Raw genomic sequence first — 16624 nt, 5'->3', positions numbered from 1 at the left:
CCCCTGCTCCGGGGTCCTGGTACCGAGAGCCCTGGGCTGGGGGTGTCTGACGCTGAAGGAGGCACACACCTCCAGCCGAGCGTCCCATTCCATACAATCCCGTGTGGCCAGGCGAACTGTCCGAGAGAAGCCAGAAGCCAGATCTGTGTTGTTGCTGTTACTGCTGCCCTGAGGTTATATCCCGTTGATTTTTAGGGAGTGTGGGGGGGGGGGGGGGAGAGACAGACATCGATGTGAAAGAGACACAGATGGGTAGCCTCTGGCACAGTGCCCCCTGCCCCCAATCAAGGTAAGTGCCCTTGACCAGGGATCGAACCTGCGACCCTTGGATGGGCAGGCCAACGCTCTAACCACTGAGTTACCCGCCAGGGCCCGCCCCTCCCCGCTTTAAAGTGACCTGAGTTCTCAACACCAACGGAACCCATTCCAAGCAGGTGACGGCCCTCGAAAACGGGCCTTTCAGACCCAAAATCAGGCCCGGGGCGGCCTAACGCGTCCTCGGAGAGCCGCGCCTCTGCCAGGTGGCAGAGGAGAGCTCACCCCAAACGTCACTTCCTCCTCCAGCCCTTCCTCTGCTGCCGGCACCCTCTCCCCGCCCTCCCACCCCATCCTCCCCCTCCCCCAGCGGCCTCTGCACAACCTGGGCCTGCCAGCCTGCCTGATACCCCCTGGCAGGGGGCCCCCCAGAGGGCAGCCCGGGAAGCCTCCCGGATCCTAGGGTCACGAGTCCCCTGGCCGTGGGTTCGGGAAGCCGGAGGAGCATCAGAGAGCCGCACCCTGACGAGCCCCACCCAGCTGCCCTCCCCTGCAGGACTGACCCTGCAGGGACTGGGGGGACCCGGCCAGGCCCTGGACAGCAGGCGCCGGTCCCTTCCCCCCTGGCTGGCCCCTCGGGTGGACCCCATGGAAGCGGTAACCGCCCGCAGGTCCTTGTTCCTGCTCCCAGGGTCGCCCTGACGCTGGGCGATGGCCGCCTTCCCGCCCCGTCGGGGGATGAGGAGGGAGCTGGCCCCCGGAGGTCCTCAGGGCGCCCCGCGGAGAGGACGCCCCCCGCCCCCGCTCCGGAAGGTAAGCTTAGGAAGCGCATCAGTGGCCCCGGCCCGTTTGGCTCAGTGGTCGGACCTCAGCCTGGGAGTGAAGGGTCACGGGTTCAATTCCGGCCACGGTTCCTCCCCGGCCGCAGGGGCCCTGTCCCGCGCGAGGAGGATGCGACCCATCCTCGCGTCTCTCACATCCTGGTTTCCCTCTTTCCTCTCTCCCAGGAGATCAAAGGGAAATGCCCTCCGGCGATTAGCAACGAAGCCGAAGTAGGGCCCTCCCCGCCCCTTAACCTCCTCCTCCTCCCCCCCCTCTACAGTCCCTCAGGGCCGGCTGGCGGCCCCCTCTCCGGGAACCCGCGCAGCCCGCACCGGGTCCGCACGGCCCCCGCTCCGTCTCTCCTCTCCCCCAGTGAAGAACAGGCACACGGACGGTCGGACAGCGCCTTTTATTGGCCCGCACCCCCCTCCACGCGCCCGGCCACCCTCGGCTCCTGCACCCGGGCAGGAGAGGGCGGGGCCGCGGGAGGGGGAAAGTAACGGGACAGGGGGGGGGGGCGGGTACAATGAAAACAAAACTCTAAAAGGGAGGACCCTCTTCCCCTTCCACCTGGGCCCACTGACTGCGGGGCCCGTGGCTCCGGCTCTACCGCGCCCCCGCGAGGGGCGGGAGAGCGGGCGCGGGGTCCACGGGGGGCTTGTCGTCGCTTGGTCGCTGGTCCGCATCGTCTCTCGGGCTCCGCCGAGAACCCACGGGGGGCGGCCGGTCCAGGTCCGCGTTCGGCGGGGAGGGCGCAGCGGGCGAGCGGGGCAGCGAGGCGGCCCCCGGCGCCCTCCCCAGGCCCCTGCGCCCCGGGGCGGGCCCGGAAGGGCGGCGGCTGCGGCTCCGGGCCCCTCGGTCCATGTCCCCCCCGGGTCTCTGGGTCCTGCGCCGTCGCCGCTCCCGCCGAGCCCGAGGGGCCCCCGCCCCTACCGGGCCTCCCCGCCGCGGCACTCGCTGCAGCGGCCGCCTGCCGCCTCGGCCCCGCCGTCCTCCTCGTCGCCGCCGCCGCCGGCGCGGTAGAAGCTCTGTCCGCAGCGGCTGCAGACGGAGGGCGCGCCCACCGCGTGCACCCGCTTGTGCCGGCGCAGCGCCGCGCCCTGCACGAAGCCCTCGCCGCACTCCACGCAGATGTGCGCCGGCTCCTCGCCGCCCGCGGGCGCGTCCCCGTGCTGCGCGCGCTGGTGCGCCAGGAGCGCGGCCGCGTGCGCGAAGCCCTGGCCGCACTCGGCGCACACGTAGGGCTTGGGCGCGGGCGCGCGGCGGGAGCGCGGCCCCGGCGCCCTGGCCCCCGCGCCCCCCGCGCCCGCCGCGCCCGCCGCGCCCTCGCCGGCCGCGCCCACCACGAGGATGCCGTCGCCGTCGCCCACGGGGATGGCGATCTCGCCGTCCGCCGCCGCCGCCTCGTCGCCGGGCGCCTTGGCGCGCCGCACGCTGGCCGCCAGCACCTTGGCCGCCACGCCGGGCCCCGCCAGCTCGGGGTGCAGGCGCAGGTGGCGCGCCAGGCTCTTGGGCTGGCTGAAGCCGCGGCCGCAGCGCGGGCACACGAAGGGCTTGAGGCCGCTGTGCGAGCGCCGGTGCTTGGCCAGGCTCTTGCTCTGCGTGAAGCTGCGGCCGCAGTCGGGGCAGGCGTAGGGCTTCTCGCCCGTGTGGATGCGCTGGTGCTGCATGAGGTTGGAGCTCCAGCTGAAGCGCTTGCCGCACTCGGAGCAGGCGTAGGGCTTCTCGCCCGTGTGGATGCGGCGGTGCTGCACCAGGTGCGAGCTCTGCGAGAAGGTCTTGCCGCAGTCGGTGCAGGCGTTGGGCCGCTCGCCCGTGTGCGTGCGCTGGTGCCGCGTCAGCTTGGACCAGTGGCTGAAGCTCTTGCCGCACTCGTTGCAGATGTAGGGCGCGGGCGGGCGCGGCCGCGGCGGGGGGCCGGCCGGGGGCGCCGACGGGGGCGGGGACAGCTTGGTGGGGGGCCAGGTGGGCACGTCGTCATCGTCCATGATGAGGATGTCCACTGGAAGGAAGGCAGAACGGGGGCAGGGTCAGAGGCCGGCGCCGCGGGGCCTTCCGCGGGAGCGCGGGAGGGCCGGCTGCCTGTCCTCTACCCCACCCCACCCCCCGCTCCCCCTTCACCCCCTGGCAAGGGGCGTGGCAGCAAGCCCGGCCCCTGGGCTTTGTCAGCTCGCACCCCCCCACACACACACACACACACACAAACACTCCACCCTGGGCCTGCGTCCCGCTGGCAACATGCGAGGACTGGTGCACAGACACCAGGACCGCAGGCTGTGGCTGTTGTATTTGGGGCACAGGACCCCTTCGTACTGCAGCAATGAAGCACAATAGCGTTTATCTCGGGTGAAAACGGCCGTTTAAACTTTGACCTGCTGTTCTGGCCTCTGAGCCCACCTGCTCGCTTAAACAATAGGGAAGTTGCCTCAGTTCCCAGAACGGAACCTGGAAACTCGGTAAGTCTCCCCATTGTGCTGCTGGCCCACGGCCCACTGCATGGTTTATTTACAAAGGCCATTCGCAGCGCCTGAGAACCAGGACTGCAAACATGGCCGCCGGTGGCTCTGGCTGTGGGCGCTGGGACTGTGGTGCCCTTTGGAGGTGGTTAACTGTGCTCAGTTTTGCTTCTGTACAACCCGCTTTCCCTGGGTATCCCACATCCCCACGCCTCGCAGGGGCGGTTAGCCTTTATAAGCTCGATAGAGAGCCACTTGGGACTTCGAGACTAGGAGAATGGAAGGGCAGATAAAGAGCTTCACAGATCAGAAAAAGCTAAAGGAGTTCATCACCGCCAAACCAGGATTATTTGAAATGCTGAAGGGTGTTCTTTAAGAAGAGGAAGAAGAAAAATGTAAACATAAAAATTATGAACAACAAATACATGTCTATCAAGTGAATCTAAAAATCAAGTGAATAAAAAGTCGGAGGAACAGAATAAACTGGTGAATATAATGACATCAGGGGCAAAGAAAGGGGGTGGATTGATAATTATCGGGGGGAAGAGACTGGACAAAAATGGTACACCTATGGGTGAGGACGGTGGGGTGGGGGTAAGGGCAGAGGGTGGGGTGGGACCAGGTGGAGGGGAGCTATGGGGAGAAAAGAGGTACGCCTGTAACAATCTGAGCAATAAAGATTTATTAAGTTAAAAGCCTTAGGAAGGCCGAGAACCACTGCAGTGGAGTGCCGTGGGTGAAATCGGGTGATGTACAGGGTTTTTACTTATTTTTTCGGGGTTTTTAATGCCGCAGGAAACACGAACCCCCAGCCCCGGGGGCGGCGGCGGAGCCGTCACCCGTCTGTTCCTGTGGGAACTCCCACCGTGAGCCCCACTGTCCGGCTACTTCCACAGGCGCCAGGCCAGGCCGTGTGGCAGGGAGGGGCGCGGCCCTGGGAGCTGGGGGCGCTGGGGGCGGCCTCTGGGGCGGGTGCATGGCAGACAGGGTGCATGGCAGACACGGTGCATGGCAGACGGGGTGCGTGGCAGTCGGGGTGCATGGCAGTCGGGGTGCGTGGCAGACAGGGTGCGTGGCAGACGCGGTGCATGGCAGTCGGGGTGCATGGCAAACGGGGTGCATGGCAGTCGGGGTGCGTGGCAAACGGGGTGCATGGCAGTCGGGGTGCGTGGCAGTCAGGGTGCATGGCAGACGGGGTGCGTGGCAGACGCGGTGCGTGGCAGTCGGGGTGCGTGGCAGACGGGGGCAGGTGGAGCTGCGGAACCCTGGGACCTGGGGCTGCTGTGGATGGCGTTTTAGCTGCAAGGCAGCGGCGCCCTCACTTCCGCTACCGGATGGGCGGGGCCTGGGGACCGGAAGTGCTTCCGCCCAGGCCTTTACGGCAGCGTTTGCGACCACGTGGCAGCGGGTCAGCCGAGGCCCCGGGCGGCGGGTGAGCCCGGAGGGAGCCGCCGCGGAGGGCGAGCTTCACGGAGCGGCCCGCACCCACGTCTAAGGGAGTCACCGAGCATCCGGTGCCGGCCCCGCCGGCCCTCCCGGCTCGCCCCGGCCCCCCCGGCCCAAAGCTTCCCGCCCGTGGGGAAGGGGGAGCAGGCGCACCCGCTACGGGGGCCGCCCAGCCCGGGAGGTGGGGGACCCCGGGGCCAGGCCGGGGAGGGCCGCTCACCTGGGTTCTCGTGGCTGGCCATCTGCTGGTCCTCGGAGTCCAGCGGCCCCGGAGACCAGGCCTCCTCCCGCAGCTCCATGGTGCGTCCCTGTGAGGGGACGGACAGGCCGAGGTCACGGCAGGGCAGGGGCGCTGAGCCAGGAGCGCCCGCGCGGTCCTGCGGGCGGGGACGGTGGGAAACGGCCCCCTCGTCCCCGCCGGACGGGGGACCAGCCCGGCTGCACCGCCCGGAGCCACCGCCATCCAGGGACGCCGCCTTCCCACGGGCAGAGACCGGCGGACACGCAGCCCCGGGCCTCCCCGCGTGCTCAGGTACCAGCCCCGCGGGGCCGTAAGGTCTGGAGAGATCTCCGGGAGGGGGCGCTAGGCCCGGCCTGAAGGGGCACCATCACTGCTCAGCCGATGCGCACACGGCGGAGCCGGTCACGCGGTGGGCGCGGGGCCGAGGACAGGGGCCCTTCCCGGATGTGATGGGCCGCGGAGGGAGAGCCCCTGCCTGCAGCCATCTCCCCCCGGACCGCTACCTCCTCAGCGCCCCCCCCCCCCCATGGCCCTGAGACCGGGGGCCGCACCCGCGCGGCCCCGCCGCCCCCCGCTGCCCCGGCCGGTGGAGGCGGCCCTGGCCGGTGACCCTCCGCCCGCTCCTGGAGGGAGAACACTGGCTCCTGCACCAGAGGAAGTCAGGCCGTCGCGGACTCAGGTCAGGGAAACGAAGGAGCCGGGGCCCCGCGGGAGGGCCTCGGGGGCGCCCACGGAGGCACCGCCTGGGGGACAGCTGCCCCCCTGCTGACGGCGGGAGAGCGAGTGTAGCTTCTTAAAGCCCTCCTCTCCCATCTGCACGCTGATGGCGGAGGGCTCTGTGGGAAGGGGCATTCTGGTGGCCACGAGGCTGGGCATGGCATGGGGCAGCGGCAGGGCAGCCTGCCTGGGTGGCACAGGCCGGGCTGTGGGCTCCATCCCCAGCGGGGACGGGAGGGGCAGCCCATCAGTGATTCTCATCATCGATGTTTCTCTCCCCCTCCTCCTTCCTCCCTAAAGTCAGTAAAAATATATTTTAAAATGATCATCTTGGGCACCCAGATGGACACAGGGCCCAGGCCGGGTCGCCCCGCAGCCGCTGGAGAAACGGCCTGGCCGGTCCTTGGAGGGGAAGCGGGCACCAGGTGAGCCCGGGCCACACAGGCGTCAGGGCTTTGCTGCCCCTCGGGTCACCGGCGGCCAGAGGGCCCGGGGGCGGCCGAGGGGCGGCCAGGGGCCCTGGGTGTCAGGCTGCCGGCCGCCGGCGGGAAGAGGGGAGGGAGCCGCGTGCTGGTAAAGGGGAGGATGCAGCGTGTGCGGCTCATTGAAGACATGCGCGGTCTTGTTTGCAGGTAAACACTTAGCGTGGGGAAGCACGGATCGAAGCTGCCGACGTGGGGGGGTGAGGGGGGGGCGGGACCAGACCCGTTTGCAGGGGCTCCGTGCTCCCGCATAGCGGGGTGTGAGCCGGAGGGGCTTCCCCGCCGAGCCTCCAGGGAGCCGCAGGGGGGCGGGGGGGGGGGGGTCTGTCTGCAGCGGGCACGGCTGGCCGCCCAGGAGCCCACGGCAGAGACCCGCACGGAACCGCCACGCGCACGCGGTTCCCCGCGGGAGGGCGGGGAGACAGGGAAGGGGACGGAGCGGGAGGCTGGGCCTGAGGAACAGGCGCCCCAGCAGCCACCAGGCCGGTTAATCTGGACTCAAGGCCGCGGCAGGTATAGCCAGTGCTCAGTCTCCTTCCGGGAGCTGGAGCGGGAGCTCCCTGCCCTCCCCTCTCCCCTCCTACCCCCTCCCCTCCCCCCTGCCCTCCCCTCCCCCCTCCCCTTCTCCCCCCTCCCCTCCCCTCCCCCCTCCCCCACCCGGGAACGTGCCCGCTGCAGGAGGAAGTCTTATCTCGGGCAGAGGCCAGCCCGGGAGAAATCTGTGCGGGTGCCATGGCCATGGCAGCGGCTCCCAGGCTCCTGTTCCCTGCGTCCGGAGAGCCTGGGGCGGAGGGCCTGGCTCCCGCACAGGGGGAGGGTCCGGGACAGGACGTGTGGCCTGAGCCTCAGGGGCCCGCACGCTCTGGGCCCCTGCAGGTGCCCACAGAGCCGCGTGAGGACCGGGAAGGTGCGAGCTGCCTGCGAGGGGCCCGGGGAGCTCAAGGGCATGCACGCCTGGCGGCCGTGGCTCAGTGGGCAGAGCCGCTGGCTGCGGGGTCCCGGGTTCGAGTCCAGTCAAGGGGACATGCCCAGGTGGTGGGGAGGGGGCGTGCAGGAGGCAGCGGATCAATGTTTCCCTCACATCATTGATATTCCTCTCTCATCCCTCTCCCTTCCCCTCTGAAATCAATATAAAAAAAAAAAATACTGAAGATTGCACAAAAAAATTAAAAAGGGGGGGCATTCTCTACATGTGACCCACTCCCGCTCGCTCGCTCCCAGCACCGAGGCCTCCCCCGGGACCTCGGGTGGGGGGCTGTCCCCTCCCCCCGGGGTGGCTGCACAGAGGGAGAGCCAGGGCTGTGGCCGGGCAGGGCCCGCAGCTCGCAGGGCAGTGCGGAGCCGGCCTGACCCGGAGCGGGACCACCTCTGAGGCTGCACGGGGGCTCCCACCCCGCTCCCCAGTTCTCAGCTGGAAGCTCAGAGCCCCCCAGTCCGCTCCCAGCCACCCGGGCCCTGGGGCGGCCCAATTAGCAGCAGGGCTGCAGGCCGGGGCTGGGAGCTGCAGACAAATTACTGTTATTGCGCTATTAGCGGCCGCCCACCTCCTGGCAGCCTGCCCGCCGTTACCCAGTCACCGCCGGCTGCTGCTGCCAGCGGCCCCGCCGCTTCTCCCTCCGGCTGCTCTCTGCCCCCCTGCCCTCCTGCCCCAGATCCCGCTCCCCCCCCTCCTCCCCTGACCTCCGGGTCACCCCCAACCACTGCCCCTCCCGCCCTCTGCTCACCAGATCCCTTGGCTCCCTGCCCACCCCCTGCCCCCCTCACTGTCCTCACCCCAGAGGAGCTCCTCTCCCTACGCCCCTCCTTCCGGACAGAAGTTCAAGGGCGGCCAGCTCGGCGTGGAGGTCCACCCGGGAGCAGGAGGGCACCGGCCGGCTGGTGGGCTCCAGCCCGTGGGGGGCCTGCGGGAGGCAGAGACCCATGGTCCTCTCACCATTGGTGTTTCTCTCCCCCTCTCCCTTCCTCTCTGAAATCAATATTTATACATACATATACATACATATATAATTTTTTTTTTAAGGCAGAGGATCAGAACAGCCCCGTCTCCAGAGAACTGCCCGGGCTGCCAGGCGGGTGAACGATGCCCATCACCGCCACCGGGGACCCACGTGCACAGCAGGCCCGTGGGGGCCAAGAGCAGCAGGTGGGCGGGACGGAGGGGATGGGGGGCCGTGGGACCCACAAGCCCCTTCTGGGCACCACCCTCCTCCCCGAGAAATGACACCCACAGCACCAGCACCGCCCCAGAAGCAGGGGCCAGGGCCGTGCCCACAGCAGCCGCGGCGGACAGCTGCGGCCCCTCCGCTGTCCCACAGGGGCTGCGGCCGCAGGCGGAGGCAGGACCGCAGGCTCCGGGCGTGGGTTTCCCAGGAAACTCCGCACGCCGGGGCTTCCCAGGCGCGGAGTCCACGTCGCCCCGCCTCCCCCGGCCCCGCACGTGCCCGCACCGACCCCAACACCCGCCCGGGCCCACGCCCCGCCCTCGCCCCTCCCTCCCAGCCCGCCGCCCGCCCGCAGCGCACCGGGCCTCCCCGTCCCTCCCTCCCTCCCGGGCCGCAGCCGCGGGCACCGCCGGGAGCAGCGGCGGGGAGCCGGGGCACAGCCCGCCCCACTTCCCCTTTCTGTGCCCCGCCGCCCTCTGCCCCAAACTCAGCCTGCGGTCCTCCCCCCGCCCGCGGGCATTCTCTGCGACCCCCCCCCTCTCCCCTACCCCCAGCCGAGGCCCCGCCCCCCGGGTCTGCGCCGATTCCCGCGGGGCAGCGGGAGAGTCCCGGCCGGCCCCGCCCCCGCCCCCGCGCAGGAGCCCCGCTGCCCCCCCCAGCGCCTGCCCCGGCGCCGCACTCACGCCCCGCAGCTCCCAGGCTGCTCCCGCACGGCCGCCGGGAAGGAGTGAGGCCCGGGCGCAGGCGGCCGGCACGCCCCCTCCTGCGCGGGAAAGTTCTAGAACTCCCAGAACCTTGACCGGGGCGGCCGCGGGGAGTGGCAGGGCCGGGCCATCTGCTGCCAGCCCGCAGGCCCACATTTCTGGGTGTGAGTGACGGGGGTTGTTTACAAACACGCACTGTTTACAAACACGCACTGTTCACAAACACGCACCTGCGGGCCCGAAAGCCCAGGGGCCCGGCCTCCTGATGTCCCCTCCAGTGGGGCCCGCTGGGTGCTGCCGGCCCATGGGAACAGAACACCCCCCCCCAGGAGCCGCCCCAAATGTCCCTCCCTCAGTGCCGTCCTGCCCCCAGACAACAGGCCGGCCACCAGGCACAGACTCCAGGGCCCCCAGGGAGACAGGACAGGCTGCCCGGGTCCCTCTGCCCCCCCACCACCACCACCATCACCACCACCACCACCATCACCACCGCCACCGCCACCGCCACCACGTGACCGGCCTCATGGCCTCAGCATCAGTGACGGCCTGTGCGGTGCCTGAGCCAGGTGCTCAGTGAGGGCTTAGACGGCCAAGCAGCGGCCAGCGTCACAGCCGGAGCAGCAGGCGGGGCTCGGGGTGCGGTCCCCGCGTCAGCTCTGCCCTCCCCTGGGGCCCTGGCACTTGTCCCTGCACCTCCCATCACCGCAGCCAGCCCTGCATCCCTGAGGGGGTCCCACCCCGTCCCCACCCCACCCCAGCAGACCGCCCACTGGGCGGAGGGGCTGGCTCCCAGCAGACCCCATACAGCAGCCCGGGAACCCCTCTGAACAGCTGGGCGCGGGCTGCCCAGGCTGCTGCCTGGCTGGGCCCCAGGTCACTGAGGGGGCCCACAGGCTCCCTTTCCCGCGGAGGGACGGGTGTTCGGGGCCAAAGGCCGGACGGACAGACCGGGAAACCCCGCGCTCTGTGCTCCCGCTGGCCTGGCGGTGTGACAGCCCCGCTGCCCTCCTGCCCGGCCTGGCCCCTGAGAAATCCCGCCTGAGGAGGGGCGGTCCCCCAGCCCCATGACTGACGCCGAAGAGGCTCCCAGCCCCACCCCCGGGGACAGGAGGAGAGTCCCAGCGTGCCTCGGGGGAGAAGGGCAGTCATGGCCTGGACGAAGTCTCCTAACACGGGCCGCTCCCCCCCAGGCCCTGGGGCTCCCACAGGGAGCGGGCGCAGGCAGGCACCTCCCGGTGCCCGGCCAGCCAGTGGGCATCTTCACCAGGAGGAGCGAGTGCCGTCAGGCTGCGCCCGCCCACCCCCCGGGGCGGCCACTGCCCGTCCGCAGCTGGCCGCTGCCTCCTGGAGTCCAGGCCCTTGGTCAGGTCCTCTGTCCCTGGGCGTCCGCCCTGACCAGTGAGGCAGGGAGGGAGACTGAGTCAGCGGTGCGAACAGCTTGGCCAGCACCTGCCTCCTCCTCCCTCAGCATGGCCTCCTCCCTCAGCATGGAGCCCCAGGCTAAGGGGCTGAGGTTCTGGCGGCATCAAACGCTCTCACAACGAGGCCTCGGGGCGAGTTTGGGTCAGACCAGAGATAAAGTGCAGGCCTCTCGCTGTGCTCCGGGCAGGAAAGTGAAAGCGGAGGGACCCGCAGCCGCTCAGTGACAGTGACCAGTGACCCCTGCCCCGGCGCTGGCCAGTCCGTGCTGACCACAGCCCTGTGGGCGCCCTGGAGCGCTGACGGTCATTCTGTTGTGGCCCTGCCCGAGGCTTCCCCTAGAAGCCCTGCCTTTCAACAACACACGGGAACTATGAAGACGGCCCTGGCGGTGTGGCTGCGGACCGAAGGGTCCTGGGTTCGATCCCGTCAAGGGCACCAGCCTCAGTGGCAGGCCCCTCCCCGGCCTGGGCCCGTGCAGGAGGCAACCAGTAGATGTGTCTCACGTGGATGTTTCTGTCTTTCCCTCTCTCTTCCACTCTCCCTAAAACTCAACGGGAAAACACCCTCGGGTGAGGATTTAAGACAGAGAACCCCGCACACCCACCTCCCCCTTTTCCTGCGGGCGTCTCTGCTGCTTCTCCAGGCCCTCCTCCTCCTCTGTGGTTGTCTATGGTGCTGGGGCCTCCCTGACTCCCTCCTGAGGGCCGAGGCAGCCAGGCGCGCTCCTTCCTGCGACCGGGACCTTTCCACCCTCCTCCAGCCCCTCCTCCCGCCGTCCCCGCTCTAATGAACGTGCTCTCCGCGTCTCCGAGTCACCTGCGCTGGCTGTGAACGCTTTCCCGATGGAAGTGAGAGCGCACACGGGGACCATCGCCCCCAGCAGGGATCCTGGGACCATGCACACCCAGCCACTCCGCCCAGCAGCCGAGTCCTGTGTGGGACAGACCGCCCCCTCCCGCCGAGCAGGGGCTGCACCGGCCGTGTGGCCACAGGGCGGCCGTGTGGGGCAGCGGGCGGGCGGACAGGGCTAGTCCAGTGGAGAGCGGAGAGGAGGAAACGGCCGGGAGAGGAAGTGACCGGTCCAAGGTCACGGGGCCGGGGAAGGGGAGCGGAGGGCGGCCGGGAGCACCGGGCCCTCTGCACACCGCACACCCTCCTCCGGGTGGAAAGAGGAAGCTTTCCAAGGTCACCGCTCTCCTCGCCGGTTCCGTCCGGGCAGAGACCCAGCGCCTCCCCTAAGGTCACGGAGGTCTGAGCGTGGGGCTGGGACTCGGACCCAGATTGTCTGCCCGGGGAGCCGGGCCAGCGCCCTGATAAGCCCTTCCTGTACCCACCTCCTCCCCCGGGTGGGGGTGGGGGCGCGGAGGGCCTGGGAGGCTGCCAGGAGGAAAAGGCACAGACGGAGATAAGGCCAGGGGAACCCGATAGGAAGGTCCTCGGCCGCACCAGCTGCGCCTCGCAAAGAGGCTTACAGACTCAGGGCGATAAGCCGGGATCAGCGGCACCTGTGCATACCGCCGGGCCTGCCGCTGGGCCCGGGCACTGCATTGCCAGCCTGGGGCCTGGCACTGGGAGCCTCAGGAAAGCCCCAGCCAAGCCAGGCCGCCCGGGGACCGGGCTGTGCTGGGCTGAGGGCCCCCCTGAGCCCCCGCGGCCCGGCGACCTCTGCACCGGGGTCCCGGCCTGAGTCTCTGCTCCAGGCCCGTCCTTGGTGCCCGCCCTGCAGGACCCGCGGCCACTCTCGCTGCAGCCTCTCGAGCCTGCGGGTCACTTTTTCCTTCCGATCCTGCAGGATCCCGAGGTCCCAGGGGCACTTAAATCCACGGACTGGAGTGGGGCACACGGCGGGCCCTGCACCGCGGACCACATGGGACCTGACCTTGGCCCAGCCGCTCCCCCCCACCCCAGCGGGGCGCACGCGCCTTCTGCCCCCGCCCGCCCGGCCCGGCCGGCGAATGAATGAGCCCGTAACCACCGCCCGGAGCAAAGTCCGCACGCGGCCCGCCCCGCGGCCACCGGCCCAGGTGCTTGGAAAGGGGAAGGAGTGGGGGGACCGGCTTCCGGTCAAGCCAGCTCCTCCGCGCGGCCCCCGCCCCCACCGGGGCCTCAACTTCCCTCCGGAGTCGCCACGACTTCCGGCCGCCGCCAGCCGGCGGGATTGGGGGGGCGGGGGGCGGGGCGGGACCCGCGGGGCCCCCACCCGGAGCCGGGCCCCGGGCACAGCCCCCGGCGCTGCGCACGCGCGCTCCCCCCCTCCGCGCGCGCGTTCCCGGGCCGCACGGCCGCGCACGCGCACTCCGCGCCCCGCACGCGCTCCGCGGCGCGACCCCCCCCCCCCGCCCGCCGGCCGCGCGCCCTCACGCCCCCCGGCGGCGCGCACGCGCACTCACGCCCAGGCGCGCTCGCCGTCCGGCCGCCGTCCCGCCCGCCCCCCGTCCGCAGCCCGGCTCCGCGGGCGCCCCCCGCCCCCCGGCCCGGCCCCGGCCGCACGCCCCGGGCCCGCGCCCTCCCCTCACCTCCTCGCTCCCGGGGCCGCCGCGCCGCGCTCCTCCTCCTCGCGCCTCCCTCACGGATGGTGGCGGCGGCGGCGGCGGCGGCAGCGGCGACTCAGACCCTGGGGTCAGGGGGACGGGCGCCCAGGCCGGAAGTGACCTTCCCGGCCGCTTCCGCCCGCGCCGCTCCCCCCTCCCCCTCGCCCCCCTCCGGCCGCCACCCCGTCCTGGCCGCTCTAGGAAGGTGAGCCCGCGACCCCCTCGGCCGCCGCCCCGCCCCCCCCCGGCCCCCGGCTCGGTGGTGCGGCGCCCGCGCCGGAGGGGGCCACTTCCGGGCGCGTCTAGGACGCGGGTCCTCCGGCCGCGCTCTATGGCGCCGCGCGCGGAGGGGCCGCGGCCCCGCCCCCTCCCCAGGACGGAGGCGCGGGCTCGGCCCGTTAGGCGGAGACTTCCGGTGTCTGGGGAGGTGGCCCCCCTTTTTCTCCCCCCCCTCCCCCCGACACCCCGGGAGGCGGGCCCTCGCGCCTGCGTAGTGCGCTCCCCGAGCCGGCCGCGGGCGCGGGGTGCGCGGCGGGCGGCCGGGGCCCCTCGTGCCGCCGGGTCCTCCAGGCGTCTCTATCGTCGTAACCCCTTCCCTGCCGGCGCCTTCGCGGTGCTTTCCATTCTGGACAGAGCGCGCTGCTGGCCTCAGCCTCAGTTTCCCCTCCTGGAGCAATCGCCCAGTTGGAGCGGCTCCGAGGGCTTTGCGTGCAAAAGGTCCTAGTCCTCACCTCCCGTCTGTGCCCGCTTTGCTGGCCTCAGCCTCAGTTTCCTCTCCGGGAGCAATCGCCCAGTTCGAACGGCTCCGAGGGCTTTGCATGCAAAAGGTCCTAGTCCTCTCCTCCCGTCTGTGCCCGCTTTGCAGAGCAGGAGGGGCACAGAGAGGTCAGGGCACTTGGGGAGTGTCCCGGGCTCGAACCCCGGAATCTGGCCGCCTCCTCTCACATGTAACTGTAGCCAATCAATCACACCGCCTCCTGGGACAACATTGCAAGGAGGGCGCTGAGTGCGCGCTGCTGGCTGCACGTTGGCTGGTGCCGTGAGCATTCTTCTGCTGTAGCGTACCCCGAATCTCACCAAGGACGCCTCAAGAAGTGTAATTACGGAGTCATTTGTTAACGGCCGGCTGCTTACGAGGGGCAATCGGCGCTCCAGACTTCGCAGCCCCGAAAAGCTCACCACACCTGGCTCATGTGGGCAGAAAGTCACAAAGGCACCGATTCCATCTCTGGGTCTGGAATGAGGAACCCGGTGTACACAGAGCAGTTACAGAAGCGAGACTGGGCGAGTTAGTGATCTGTGAAGATTACGTACAGTTTTGGGTGTATGGGTCCCTGAGTCAGCAGAAATGCATTGTCTGGGGCCACCGAGGCGATTCAGGGTAATTGCTCTGTCCTGGTCCCCAGAAGAATGTGCTTCTGTGACTGGTGAGGTCACCATCATGGGACACACAAACCACCATCCGTGGAGGGTTCAGTCGACTGGGACAGCATCCCTAAGTTCAGAAAATCAAAGTAACCTTTCTATTGTTTCAGCCAGCAAACAAGCACAGAAGCCAAAGAGCAGGTTAAAGATAAAGTTAAAAACCAGTTTCTACCTGAGGTGATTGCTACCAGACTTCATTGTGGGCATTCTTCTATAAAATGTGTGTTTGTAAATCACTAGGTCAGTGGTCGGCCAACTCATTAGTCAACAAGCCAAATATCAACAATTCAGCAATTGACAATTCTTTGGAGAGCCACATTTTTTAAACTTGAATTCTATAGGTAGGCCCATTGTGATTAACTTAATTAGGGCATTATAATTAAGCTGGCCTTTGCTAAACACTCAAGGGGCCAAAGAGCCGCAGGTGGCTTGCGAGCCGCGGTTTGCCGACCACGGTCTTGGGCGACCCCTGTGAAAGGGTCGTTCGGTCCCCCAAAGGGGTGGGGACCCCCAGGTTGAGAACCGCTGCCCTGGGGTAGCCGGTATTGAGTCTTTGCCCCCAGGCTTCCGATCTTTCATTTTTCTTCCCGAGGGAATCCAGGGAAAGGGTCGCAGGGGAAGATCCATCAGCTTTCCAGGGGCATGTTTCCTGCGCTGATGTGTCAAGGTGAGCAAGTGGGGGGGGGGGAGGGGGAGGGATGTCATTCTCTTGGACCGTGGTTGGCAAACTGTGACTCGCTAGCCACATGCGGCTCTTTGGCCCCTTGAGTGTGGCTCTTCCACAAAATACCATGGTCTGGGCGAGTCTATGTTGAAGAAGTGGTGTTAGAAGAAGTTTAAGTTTAAAAAAATGTGGCTCTCCAAAGAAATTTCAATCGTCGTGCTGTTGGTATTTGGCTCTGTGGACTAATGAGTTTGCCGACCACTGGGCTAGAGTGTCGGCCTGTGGACTCAAGGGTCCCGGGTTCGATTCCGGTCAAGGGTATGTACCTTTGTTGCAGGCTCGTCCCCAGTCCCTGGTTGGGGCACGTGCAGGAGGCAACCAATCCATGTGTTTCTATCACATCGTTATTTCCCTCTGTCTTTCCCTCTCTCTGAAAATCAATGGGAAAATATCCTCAGGTGAGGATTAGAAAATGAAACTAAACATCCTACATAGTAAGAGCCTACTATGCTGTGTCCTACCCTTCAACCAGTCGCTATGATGTGCACTAACCACAAGGGGGCAGACTCTCAGACCGGCAGGTTAGCTTGCTGCTGGGGTCCAGCCCATCGGGACTGGGCACTGGGCAAGGGAGGCCAGACACGCCCTGGAGCCCTCCCTCGGTCCCTCCCCGGCCCTGATCATGCACCTGTGGGGCCCCTCAGCCTGGCCTGCGCCCTCTCACAATCCAGGGCCCTGGGGGATGTCGGAGAGCCGGTTTCAGCCTGATCCCCATGCACTGGGCCTCTGGTTATTTATAAACAGTCGATCCTCATGGTAGTTGGCTTCCATATCTGTGAACTCACCTGCCCGCTAAAATGTCTGATAGATCCTTCTTTCCCCCTACTGATGATGGAGAATGACATAAACTCCCCCTGCAGCCGGACATTCCTGAGCACCTGACCAGGCACCTTACACGGACTGTACACTGAACCGCCAATCAGCACCTGCCAAGTACCCTCAGCCCCCCGATCCCTAAGTCCCTAGGTCCCTAATCACGTGCCTTACGTGAAACCACCAATCAGCGTGTGCTGAGTGTCCTAAGCCCCATCCCTTCCCGTTCCTCCCCTCAAAAGGCGTGTTCACCCCCGACACTCTCTCTTTCCTCTCTGGAAGGCAGCTGGCAGGGACTTCTCCTCCAGTAAAGCCTGTGTCCTGGTCTCCGGCCTCTGTCTCATCTTTCAATGTGCGTGTCCCCCACATCAATCCCTGTGAGGTACCCACCCACACGGGAGCTGCCTACACCGGGACCTGGGGG

At 68.1% G+C, this 16624-nt stretch overlaps 1 protein-coding gene across 2 annotated transcripts; it reads right to left on the bottom strand.

Annotated features, from left to right (window-relative positions):
• Positions 1-1946: 1946 nt before the first annotated feature.
• ZNF787 (zinc finger protein 787) lies at positions 1947-13636 on the bottom strand. Of its 2 annotated transcripts, none has more exons than XM_036434445.2 (3): positions 13224-13636; positions 5200-5287; positions 1947-3079 (listed from the first exon to the last, which is right to left on the bottom strand). In XM_036434445.2, exons 2-3 carry the CDS (start codon positions 5276-5278, stop codon positions 2007-2009), a joined length of 1152 nt encoding a protein of 383 aa, XP_036290338.1. In that variant the 5' UTR covers positions 5279-5287; positions 13224-13636; the 3' UTR covers positions 1947-2006. The 2 variants fall into 2 exon arrangements, with proteins under 2 accessions (XP_036290338.1, XP_045436339.1); XM_045580383.1 differs by lacking the exon at positions 13224-13636 and adding an exon at positions 8193-8320.
• Positions 13637-16624: the final 2988 nt, after the last annotated feature.

The sequence above is a fragment of the Pipistrellus kuhlii genome, unplaced genomic scaffold (assembly GCF_014108245.1).
Source record: "Pipistrellus kuhlii isolate mPipKuh1 unplaced genomic scaffold, mPipKuh1.p scaffold_m20_p_123, whole genome shotgun sequence".
NCBI lineage: Eukaryota > Metazoa > Chordata > Mammalia > Chiroptera > Vespertilionidae > Pipistrellus > Pipistrellus kuhlii.
Note: the sequence above shows the minus strand (reverse complement) of the source record. Positions and strands in the feature narration are given on the sequence as shown.